This window comes from Lithobates pipiens, unplaced genomic scaffold, assembly GCF_037356315.1.
Source record: "Lithobates pipiens isolate NorthernLeopardFrog02 unplaced genomic scaffold, aLitPip1_a1.2 Scaffold_8, whole genome shotgun sequence".
NCBI lineage: Eukaryota > Metazoa > Chordata > Amphibia > Anura > Ranidae > Lithobates > Lithobates pipiens.
The window spans coordinates 329,585,672-329,598,112 of record NW_027507903.1 but is presented as its reverse complement, the minus strand read 5'-3'; the positions used below and the strand labels follow the sequence as shown (position 1 = coordinate 329,598,112).

The window sequence follows — 12,441 nt, the reverse complement described above, 5'->3', positions numbered from 1 at the left end:
ATATATAATATTTACATGCAGGAATACAAAGTATATTCTCTATTTAGTTACAAGCAACACCTTTTAACCATAATTACCCATCCTTACATACGTTCCACTCTGATGGCTGGCTTCCCAAAAAGAGACCTTTTACCTCCCCTTTGCTCTGAGTATATGCCTTCATGCTGATGCCCCATAGGCTGCCTTAACTTGATCATGATTGGAGGGCTTACTACAAAAGTCGGCCCCCTTTCATGCAAATCCTTGTGACTATTCTTGAACAGAAGATTTAATTGGATTTCCCCAGGAACTTATTATGGTTGGGCTCTCTTCATTGTCTACCCCAGCATGGGGTCCTTTGAAGTGAGTAGGTGAAGAACAATGGGAGTGGCTCTCCATTGTTGATATATACAAGTCTCGGCCCCGCATTGTCTGCTCTTAACAAGCACCCGGGGGAAGGCATTATACCTGGCTTTCATAGATGCAAGCCAAATGAGATCCATTTCTAATTACAATATTTTACAGATATTAATGAAGATTTCACATAAACTCATAAGGCAACAGCCTAAATCTCCATGTGTGAGGAGATGGGGTGGCGTCCGCGTACGTATTCAGTTTCTAGGATCCTGCTGTTTTTTGCAGCGAGGAGTGGAGCAGAAACTTGAGTTAAGCGGCATTAAGGGGCAGAAATCAGCTTTGGCTGTCCTTCTTTTTTTTTTTTTTTTTTTTTTTCAGCGACCTTTTGGTGATTCACTCGTTGGTGCGTATGTTCAGGGGGTTCGGCATGTGGCCCCTCCGGTACTACTGCCGCTGCCCCCGTGTGATTTGAATCTGGTGCTCTCGGTGCTTCAGAAACCGCCATTTGAAAACATTAGGGAGATCCCCTTGTTGACACGCTCTCATAAAGTCGTCTTTGTAGTGACTATCGCATCTGCAAGGCAGGTTTCTGAGTTGGTGGCCTTGTCTTGCAATTCTCCCTACTTGATTCTCCACAAGGATAAGGCGGTGCTGCATCTGCAGCCGCCTTTTCTTCCGAAGGTTGTTTCGGCCTTTCATCTAAATGAGGACGTTGTGCTCCTGTCCTTATGTCCTCGGCTGTCGCATCCCAGGGAAGTTGCTCTACTTTCTTTGAATGTGGTCTGGGCTCTGTCTGCTACGGCTCCTTTCCGCAGGTCGGACTCTGTATCAGTGACTGGTCCGAAGAAGAGCCTGGCGGCCTCGTCGGCCACCATTTCTCGGTAGATCAGACAGATTGTGGTTCAGGCTTATGCCATAAGGGGGCGGGTGCCTCCCTTTCCTGTCACGCCACATTCTACCAGGGCGATTGGTGCTTCCTGGGCTTTCCGACATCAAGCGTCCGTTTCTCAGGTGTATAAGGCGGTGACTCATTGACCGTTCACACTTTCACCATATTTTACAAAGTCTAGGTTTTTGCAGGTGGCTATTTTTGAGGTTGCGACTCCCCTGATGGGAAGTTATTTTTGTTATGGGTGGCTTTTATTTTCTTATGTTCCCACCCCTCGTTTTTGGCACTGCTTGGGGAAGTCCCTAAGATCAAGATTAAGGTGCTGTGTCCATCAATGAACGAAAGAAAATAGGATTTTTGTACTCACTGTAAAATCATTTTCTCTGATCATTGACAAACACAGCACCCACCCCTCTTATTTGTTTGTACTGCTTTTTGACTAACTGAGCTGCTGGTAGCAGAGTGAGGGGTTATAGCCAGTAGGACCGCCCCCTGGGCGGTACTGTGCTTGGCTTTTTTTTTGTGTTCTGCCTAGTCCTTTCCTAAAGGTGGCGATATAACCCTAAGGTCAAGATTAAGGTGTGTTCGTCAATGAATGTCAGAGAAAAGCATTTTACGGTGCATACAAAAATCCTTTTTTTACTCTTCATTTTCAATGATGGTAAATGGGACAAATAGGATGGATATCTCTAACGGGGAAACTGACAGCAATAAAAACCTAATAGGTGTTTTCTAATCCATCTCTACTCTGTCCAAAACTTTTGAAAAATTTTTTTGTCTTTTTAATTCTACTTTTATCTAAAATACTTGTTAGTGAAAATGCCGTATACGTTTTCACATCATCTGCTGGCTTTGTAATTCACACTGTCTAACTCTCTTAAACAGGGTTCTTATGTCCTCAATAATCTACCTGCAAAACATCGTCTCGGAGCAGCTGGTGGCATTCAGACTGATACAACATTTGTGTCTTCAAACCAGAATAATTCAGGGGAGGAGACTCCGGTATGTGCTTTTGCTGTCATTCAAGTATCATACATTAGGGTTGTGTGTGTGTGATGGGTGTTCTATATTGTTATGACCTGACCTATTGTAGTTTGCGAATGACACAACTAGTGCGCGTAAAGTGATTGTAAATCTTTGGTTTTTCTTTTTGTAAAAATGACAAACATGCCTATACTTACCTGCTCTGTGTAACTAGGTTTGCACAGAGCAGCCCCAATTCTCTTCTAGGGTCCCCTGCTGGCTCTTCAAGCCTCTCCTCTTCATCGGGTGCCCCCAACAAAAGCTGCTTCACATTTGGGACACCCGTGCGGGCTTGCTCCTGAGTCCCGCTTCTGCGTCCATTGACACTGACAGCAGGACTGGGGGCCCCACCCACCGGCTTCCATGTCACAGGATTTGATGGACAGCAGCAGGAGCCAATGGCTCCTGCTTTTATCAATCTGTCCAAAGAGGAGAGAAACTGCGGCTGGAGCCCCTGCACTTGTGCACATTGCTGGATTGAGTTGGACTCGGCTAAGAAAGGGTGGGTTGGGAGTGAGTGTTTAAAAAAAATGCATGAAGTTGAAAAACCTTTAGGCTTTAGAACCACTTTTAAAGATGCACCTTGTTCATAAGCAAGCATTTATTGTATTTGCTCCAAGAAAATTCTTATTCCAATGTGTGGATGCTTGTTTTGAGTAGAAGGGAGTAGAAAATCACAATAAATGTTTAGTTATGTGTTTCTATAACGAAGTAGCTATAAACATGATGGAAACACTCCATTCTAATGTCACACACTACACAGCAGTGAGCTGATTGTAATTTGGGATCTGAGTGGGGGGAATGGACACACTCCTCCACAAAGTAAAATAAGAAATCCTGCATAGCTTAAGCTATCAATAGCCTGCTGTGTGCTGGAGGGGTGGCAGGTCTTCAGGAATTTCCTAGTGTGAGCATAGACTAGTCAGAAGTGACTTGTGTAGATAGTAGAGGGAGCAGCCAAAAATGCACACACTAGGTGCTTTGGATTGAGGCAAGTACACACTGTACCAGGATATGCTTTATTCATTTTTCATTCATTCAGAGATTTACAGCCACTTTAGGACTGGTTACAGAAGAGTGTAGGCATAGGGGATGTAATGTCGCTATCAGAGGAAGAATGGTCTTGAAGAAACTGAGGAACAAAATTAAAGTGTGATGTGATTGCAGTGGAAAGAATGGCGATGGTGGTTGTGGGGGAGTGCACAGCTGGTTCTGATCTTGGCAAAAGGATGGAATAGATTTATTCTGTCTTCTCCTGATACAGAAGGAATGACAGAGTAAAGCTGCAAACGCTACTGGCAGTGATTAGTAGTGTGCTGTAAACATTTTTTTTTTTCTTCTTTTTTTTTTTTTAAACTTCTGGTAATATTGCTGCCTACATGAGTATTGGATACTGACAAAATGCAGACCATCCAAGTATATAAGTGTCCTGGAAGAATAGACCTGTGTTCTTAGCTCTGCTGAAAAAAGTCTAACCTTTTTGATATCTGCCATTTTCTTCAATCAAGATTCCTGTTGCATCATTTCTGAGTTGATCTTTGTATCTGAATCAGTCTTTCCTAAGCATGATTTCGTAGTGCCCTGACTGGACAGCCTGTAATTTGCCACAAAGCAGTCCAGTGCTCGAAGGTCACTTTCTAGGTCTGTGTGTGTATTGGCAAGTTAGCCCCGTTGGGCGTTATCCAGAGCTGTGGCATTGCCTCAGCCTTGACCTTATCAGTAAAGACTCATTTTGTTAGTAGTCTGTGATGGCTGTGCATCAGAGGCTACCCCGTTACAAGGCTGCTGAGTGCCTTTTAGGGGCCTGCTTTCTACCGATTTCACTGTAGAGAGGTTTACGTGATTGAGTGCCTATGTGATTTCCTGGGTTCAGTATTGCATATGTGCACTCATTCTCAGAATTCAGTGCAGAGGTGTCGGCCTGTTTCTGATGCTGAGTGTTTTCTATTCCCTGATGAATGAACCTGCACCTGAAAAGTGAGTCTTGCAATGTTATCCTATGCTATGGTGTTCCAGGATCTTTGTCATGGGTGGGGGATGCTGGATGTGGCCTTTCTGGCCTCCAGGTTCAACCACAAACTAGTCAAATTTTTCTGGGTGGGGGGGGGGGGGGGAGGGGGGGATCCTCTATTGGAAGTAAATCAAATGGCTCTGGACTGAACTAAACAAATATGGTTCTCCTGCTTGAGTCTCCTGGTGAGAACTCTGTGGGCTCTCCTATCCTGTTCCAAAGGCCAATTTACCACCTTGCTTCAGAATCACTAGCTTTATAAGCATGGCTGTTGAAGCTCAAATCTTAAGAAACAGGGACATCTCTGAATTTGTAATTTCCAGTGCGAAGGTCTTCCTCCAAGTTCTGTCACCACACATGGAGGGCTACTGAATTTCATGTAGAGTGCTTGCCAGACTCTGCGCTGGTAAGAATAAGCAGAGAAACATTTTCCGGGTCCAAAACCTCTAGCCAGTTATCCTATCTTTGAAGACTCATTTTGAGAGGCTGGTTATTCCAAGCACCAGGAGTTACCTCAGTTGTTTTGGTTGCTGGATGCCTTTTAATTTTTACAGTTTCTCAGTTTTCACCACAGAAGTGATCAGTGTGGTGGGGCTGACCACGTAACCTGGTATTTGGCGTGTGCAAATGCCTCAATTTTTTATGCCTTACAGCTTCATGGAAGCATCTCCCCACTGCTGTCGCTTACAAAGGGTCACATGCAGCTTAAATTTTTTGCTTGCTGCCTGCCTACAGTGACTGGTGCCTTTTTGGCCATCTGATCCTCACCTGCAACCAGCTGTCCTGGTTTTGTGAGTACCTTTTTTGGCCTTGCTTCGTACCCTGAACTTATAAGTTGCAATACCGCCACGCTGTCGCAGACATTGACCACTGAGATTGTCTGTCTAATTCTGAGTCACTCCCATCTTTGTGCTTGTTTGTGAAGTGTCATGGTCCACTATTATCTTGGGTCCTTTAGGGCCCGTTCACACCACATTCAGTGCTTTTTTTTTTTTTTCTGCATCAAAAAAGCAAGGAAAGAAGGTTATATGGGTTTCAACGGCATAGTTCACACCAGTGCAGTGCGTGGCAGTGCTTTTCAGTTCCAGAAAAGTACAACATGCTGCTTTTTTCCAGCATAGAACTATACTGGAATGCGGTAAAACACATAAAAAAGGCATTAAAAACGTGCAGGTAGAAATGCATCTGGAACTGATCTGGAGGACATTTTTGTGTTGTGAAGGAGCAGGTTGAAGTTTAGGTATGTTTCTTGAATACACTGATCCGGTTTTTACCACTGTAAGTATGCTTATCCCAGGGCTCGACAAAACCCAAGCGCCAGGTCACAATGGCGACTGGAAATTGCGTCTTGGCGCTTGGGCTACACCGCAGCAGCTGGCACTCCCCCTCCCCTCCCTCCCTGCCTATCAGTTCCCCGATCCTCCCCTCCTGCTCTAAAAATGTTTTTTTTTTTTTTTTCTTCTTCGATACTTCCCTCTGATATATAATACTAAGCTCCCCAGTGGATGTCATTCATAAAAATATGCAGTATAATAGCTTACTTCAGAGAGCCGTACGGCCAGGGGTGGACTGACCAGTCGGTCCATTCGGACATGGTCCGAGTTCCTGGCAGCTAAAGAGGGCCCACCAGCACCACCTGCTGGACCCTTTAGTGCTGGTGATCATCTTTTCGGGCCCCCGGCGCTGTCTCGGAGGGTAATGAGGAGGACGGGCGCCGCCGGATTACATAGTGCGGGGATCTCTCGCTTACCGCTGTCATCCGATGTCCCACCTCCTTTTGATAATGTCTCCCTGGTCCAATGCCCGGACGTGTGACATCTAACAAAGGGGGTGGGACATCCAATGACAGTGGTTGCCAGGTGTCCCACCGGGAGTTACCCACGCTGTGTAATCCAGCGGCCAGCCAGGGTGCCAGCCACCCATCCACAATAGGGCCAGGGTGCCAGCCAACCACCCACGGTGACCCATCCACAGCAAGTTCAGCATGTCAGCCAGCTAGCCACCCACGGTGGTCAAATGGCACCTTGCTTTCAAATTACTTGTGGAAGAGTGAGCATGAGAAGTAATTGGTTACCATTGATACAAGGAGCCATTCCAGACAGAGGTATGGACACCATCTAGAGCAGGCAAAACTACAAGTCCCATCATGCTCTGCCTCTGGTTGTCATGCTTGTGGCTGTCAGTCTTGCAATGCCTCATGGGACTTGTAGTTCTGCAAGAGCTGCAGGTCCACTAATTGCATATCCCTGATCTAGAGGATTCCCAGGTGGTGTTCTTATTGCCCTTTAAAGTGGTTGTAAATTCTCCCCCACAACTTTGTCCCATGTAAATCAGCCTAAAAAACCCTAATGAACGCTGCTTGTAGATATCTCCTTATTTGCTTAGTATTGTTATCCTTTTTGTTCTTTAGAATGACTTCACTGAGCATGCCCAGATCTCCCTTGATTTACAGCACACTCTCTATGTGCTTGTCTACCTGTTATCAGGACTTCCTACGGAACACCACTGATATCCCAGGAGGCTGGAGAATCATTCAGAGCTTCCTCCTACACACCATGTGACCATGTGACATCACATGCAGTGTAAACGGGCCATTACTGCAGTCTTATCAGTTGAAGCTGATAAGACTGACAAAGGCAAACATTAGACGATCGGCACAAGTAAATACTATGAAATAAAACAAGTTGGCTATGAACAGGAAAGCAGGGTTGCCATAGAAACGTTGGATTGAGAAGGAGGCTTGGTTAACAGTACAGCAATTGCTCACTGTAAGGGCGAAAATACACTCCACTGTGGACTCAGAAAACAATACTTAAGATGGCTCTGTCTAACCCCTGGAAACAAATTTTTTAAAGTTTCTTTAACCCCTTGCCGCCGAGCGTACGCAGATGTGCGCACTCGGCTTCCGGGGGTTATACCGGGATGATGTCCTCACCTGCAGGCATCATCCCGGTACTGTTTTTCAGAGCGGGTGATTGGCTTTCCAGCCATAACAACCGACGCGGCTAAAAGCAACTCAGCTGTTATACCAGAGGTTTCTCCTCCGGCGGCTGGGCAGGGACTGGAATGAAGCCATAAGCGGCTTCATTCCAGTCTCCTAATGGTAAACATGGAAGCTACGTCATGACGTCCCTTCCCGTTTAATCGGCTGCCAATGGCGCCGGATTTTAAAAAAATACACTATTCAGAATCGGCGAAAACGGCGATCTGAATAGTTTGAAGTGTAAAGGAGGGATCGGGGGTCTTTTAGACCCCCGATCCCTCCATAAAGATTACCTGGCACCACCTATTACCGTCACAAGAGATGTTTATATTCCTTGTGACAGCAATAAAAGTGATTAAAACATTTTTTTTTAAACATTTTAAAAAAAATTAAGCAGAGACTCTAATGTTTGGGGGTTCCAAGTAATTTTGTAGCAAAAAATATGGATTTTTACTTGTAAACACCAAATGCCAAAAATAGGCTTAGTCATGAAAGGGTTAAACAGTAAGTAATATGTGATTTGGGCTGGCTTACAGTGGCTGTACTTTGATGCTTCTTTTCATTTAGTCCATTATAATAAGTAATTATCAGAGTGGGAGAGTTTACTACTACTTTAAAGGGGAAGGCGTTTTATAAGTTTTGTATATGCATATCTCATATGTGACCAATCCCCATGGAACAAATCACTGTAGCAGTTGCCACTACTACAGTGGGTTTCCAGGTTCAGCACTGTACAGCTGCCCTACTGCATTGTAACCACCCCATCCTGGCTCTGACTTTACTTTATCAAACTGTCTCTGACTGCTCAAAATATGTTAATCTCATCCCTGTTGCAGTCGATCTTGATTTTAGAACACGTGGAGCAAATGGCTGTAGCTTTACATTTTTTGCTGAGCCTCTCGTTTCAACTTTTGCATAAGGCACTTTGGTTTAAGAAGCGATTGTTCCACATGGACTTTTAAAGGGCAATGTCTATTGGTATCTACTCTTGATACCATTCTTAATTATTCTACTAGTGGCAAGGGTCATTTGTTTTCCTCAGCAGAAGAAGCCTGAGGATCAGACTGCCATATATTTTCCCTCTTTATTGTGAAACTCTCCATTGTCTGACCCCAGACCACCTGCAAGGTCTAGCACTGAAAGCCTGGTAAATCCTTCAGACCTAGGCCCTCCTTGGCATGAAGGTCCACCCCACTTCCCAGAGTTTAACCTTTGCAGATACTTGGACAGTCTGCATCTTAGACTCGGGGATGGAGAAGTTGGTGTCCTAAAGCTGCAAACTAGAGTTGTATTTCCTGGCACCGCCTCCAACCTTTCTGTGTTACCGATTAGCAGATATGCATTGAGCTCTCTTTGGTCTTCTGGTGCTCTATTGCCATTCTTAAACTGGGATACTTAATCTCCTGTTGAGAGAAGAGTCGGCATGGGCTATGTTGGACAATGTGGCTTTGACTAATCTGACATTACAGCCATTCAGATGGATCATGAATCTTCAGAAATTCAGGCCAATCTTGCTTTCGAGTAGTCCATTTAATTTTCCGACTAATACAGGACAAGTCCAATCAAGTCCCTGGACACAATCAGCAGACTCGGTAGCACCAAAACGCAGGGCTCTCATCAGGAAGAAAAATGCTGGATGGTTTAATAGCTCCCTCTCCGTACTAAAGCAAGAACGCAGAAGAGCGGAAAGAACATGGAGAAGAAATCCCACCGAGGAAAACCTATTTAACTACAAAGGTCTGACAGAGAATTATCGGAAAGCAATCTTCAAAGCCAAAAAGGACCACTTCTCATATACAATCTCAACGGCCGCAAACCAACCACGGGAACTGTTTAAACTGGTTAATCAATCAATGAATCTGGTGTGCCTAGAACCCCCAGAAAGCGAATCCCAGGATTACTGTGACAAACTGTCGGATTTTTTCATCGATAAAGTCAAAACCATCAGGGAAACAATTTGTCAGAAGAAAACATCCAACCTCAGCCAGCAAATACATAAAGAGGATGTCCGCACCAACATACCGCAACCGCCAAAATTTTCACTATCCCCAATTACCGTAGACACCGCAAAAAACATCATTAATAAACTGCGTGACAGTACCTCACCTATTGACATCATCCCCACAAAACTACTGAAAGAATGCTCCGACATCGTGGCTCCAACCATAACCCACCTCATAAACCGATCATTCCACGAAGGGATTGTTCCCAGCATCCTCAAACAAGGCATCGTCAAACCTCTACTCAAGAAACCAAACCTGGACCCTCAGGATCCAAACAACCGTAGGCCGATTACAAGCCTCAACACCATTTCTAAGATCATGGAGAAAGCTGTAGTACATCAGCTACAACTTCACCTGGATACTCACAAACTCCTGGACCCGCTGCAATCAGGCTTCCGCCCAGGTCATGGAACAGAAACTGCTCTCCTCAAGATTTGGGATGACGCCCTCGAAGCAGCAGATGACGGAGAGCCGTGTCTCCTCGTACTGCTAGACCTAAGTGCAGCGTTTGATACAGTAGATCACAATACTCTACTCGTCCGCCTCACAGAAGTAGCCGGAGTCCAAGACATAGATCTCCATTGGTTCGCGTCCTTCCTAGGAAATCGGTCACAGACAGTGAAACTAGGAAAATTCCTCTCCGAAACTTGGGCAGTCACCTGCGGAGTCCCTCAAGGCTCTCCGTTGTCACCCGTTCTCTTCAACATTTACATTCGCCCACTCCTTCAAATCATCAGATGCTCAGATCTCTGCTTCCATTCTTACGCTGACGACACGCAACTTTATTTCCGGATCAATGGAAAAAAAGATGACCAACAACAACTTGAAAACTGCCTCAAATCAATAGAGGACTGGATGACCACCAACTCCCTCCAGCTGAACCAATCAAAGACAGAGCTTCTTATCTTACACCCAAATCATAAGCCCGCAACCAAAACCTCCTGGTCTCCACCAACCGTCTTTGGGCAGACTATCTCCCCAAAGACCAAAGCGAAGAGTCTCGGGGTTATTTTAGACGCACAAATGTCAATGGATGCGCAAATAGGATCTGTAGTCAGTCGATCTCACCATCTGCTGCGCATGCTTCGCAGACTCATCCCTTTTATCCCAAAGAATGACAAAGCAGTGGTAGTTGGAACAATCATTAATTCACGACTGGACTACGCAAACTCGCTTTACATAGGATTACCACAATATCAACTTGCGCGATTACAACTGATCCAAAACACAGCGGCAAGGCTGATAACAGGAAAAAAACCCTGGGAATCCATTTCTCCTTCACTGAGGAGCTTACATTGGCTAACCGTAAAAAATCAGATCATGTTCAAGACCCTTTGCCTCACCCACAAATGCGTGCATAGAGAAGCTCTGCAATACCTAATGGAGAAAATAAATCATTACACACCAAACCGCAGTCTTCGATCAGCCAACAAAAACCTCCTCCTCGTGCCCAAAGCCCGGTATAAATCCAAGGGGGATCGGAGATTCGCTGTCCAAGGGCCTCGGCTATGGAATGCTCTACCAATCAACATCCGCCTGGAAGAAAATCACCTGGCTTTTAGGAAAAAACTCAAGACCTTCCTCTTTTAGCAGATGATCAAAGCTCGCCACAGCGCCTAGAGGCGATTCAGTTCGCGTTGTGCGCTATATAAGTATTTCATTCATTCATTCACACCAGTTAGCTTTGCACAGAGGACTAAGTTGTCACTGACTTGGCTCAGGAATCCTTTCATTCATGTCTTTTGGAAGATGAATATGGGCCTGTGGGGCTATAGAAAAGTCTTATCCCCGATCAACATCCTGGAATTTGGGCAGTTTGGCGGTCTATACAGTGTTGGGCCATCCTGTCAGAAGGTCATTCATCTTGGTTTCATTTGAACAGCACCACAGCCAGGTTTCTGCCATTTCCATTATGTTTCAGAGGCTGTTCTCACACCTTGAGAAGACCTTTGTACAGGCAGTCTCCAATTTACCTCACCCTGCTCATTACCCTTTAACTCCATGGAATCTGAATCTAGTACTTTCTGTGCTTCATAAACTGCCATTTTAAGTAAAAATAACAAACATGTTATACTCAGGACTCTGCCCTGCTCCAGTGTCACAGGATTTGATTCACCGCAGGATCAGATGAGGTGAGAGACTTCGGCTGGAGCCACTGGGCTTGTGCACATTGCTGGATCGTGTTCAGGTTAAAAAAAATAAAAATAGGGGGTCTGGGGTGCAGCTGCAGCACAGCTGGATTAAGGTGAAAAACCTTTTAGACTTTTACCCATTAAAGACAATCCTCTCTACTCACAAGATGGAAATCCCTGCAGCTAATCTCCTCTGTGATGTGAGTGTCTAAACTGTTTGACTTGTCCTACAAGTAACCCATTCTGGTTTTTGCATAATAGTAAAGGTGATATTGATGCTCAGCACTTCCTTGTTGCCTAAAGCAGTTTCTGCCTTTCACCTCAACAAGTGGATGGTATAGCCCCGTCTGATGCTAGTTTTGGGCATAAGGTCTCTGAGCTGCAGGCAGTCCTTGGTTCTCAGTTGAACTGCTGTTGATGTCCTGAATATTAAAACTTCCTTTATCCCTTCATAGATGAGAGTACGATTTTTTTTTTTTTTTTTTTTTTTTTTTTTTATTTGCACTTGAGTTACATGCCTCTGTGTTTACGATCATGCTATCAGTACTGATTTCCTGCAAAACTTGGTTCATGCTTATAGTGGGCTGGTTTTTAATTTTTTTTATTATTTTGCCAGTATCCAATCCTCATGTAGGTGGCAGTATACCCCAAAGCGTATCTTATATTGTCCCTCAACGGACTGCAAGAAAATATTTTACAGTATTTTTAAAAATCCTGTTTGAGTTATATACAAATCCCAATTCTAAAAAAGCACTGTAAAATCTATATAAAAACAGAATGCACTGATTTCCAATTCTCATAAACCCATAAATTTATATACTTTAATATTATAAATTTTTAAACCTGAGAAAATTTACCATTTCAACCACTTCAGCCCCGGAAGGATTTACCCCCTTCCTGACCAGAGCCCTTTTTGCGATTCGGCACTGCGTCGCTTTAACTGACAATTTATCACCTTAGTCTAGGCCGATACGTATTCTATATATTTTGTGACTGCGACATTATGGCGGTCACTTCGGACAATTTCGATAAATTTTTGGGACCATTGGCACCAATACAGCCAT

At 44.5% G+C, this 12,441-nt stretch overlaps 1 protein-coding gene across 2 annotated transcripts in view; it reads left to right on the top strand.

Moving 5' to 3' along the window:
• The window catches only part of RBM27 (RNA binding motif protein 27), a 179,563-nt gene that overhangs the window by 108,129 nt on the left and 58,993 nt on the right, over positions 1-12,441 (top strand). For both annotated transcript variants that reach the window (XM_077473000.1, XM_077473001.1), the window contains one exon: positions 2,111-2,227. In XM_077473000.1, the coding sequence (XP_077329126.1) occupies positions 2,111-2,227 (117 nt within the window). The remainder of the gene's footprint in view (positions 1-2,110; positions 2,228-12,441) is intronic.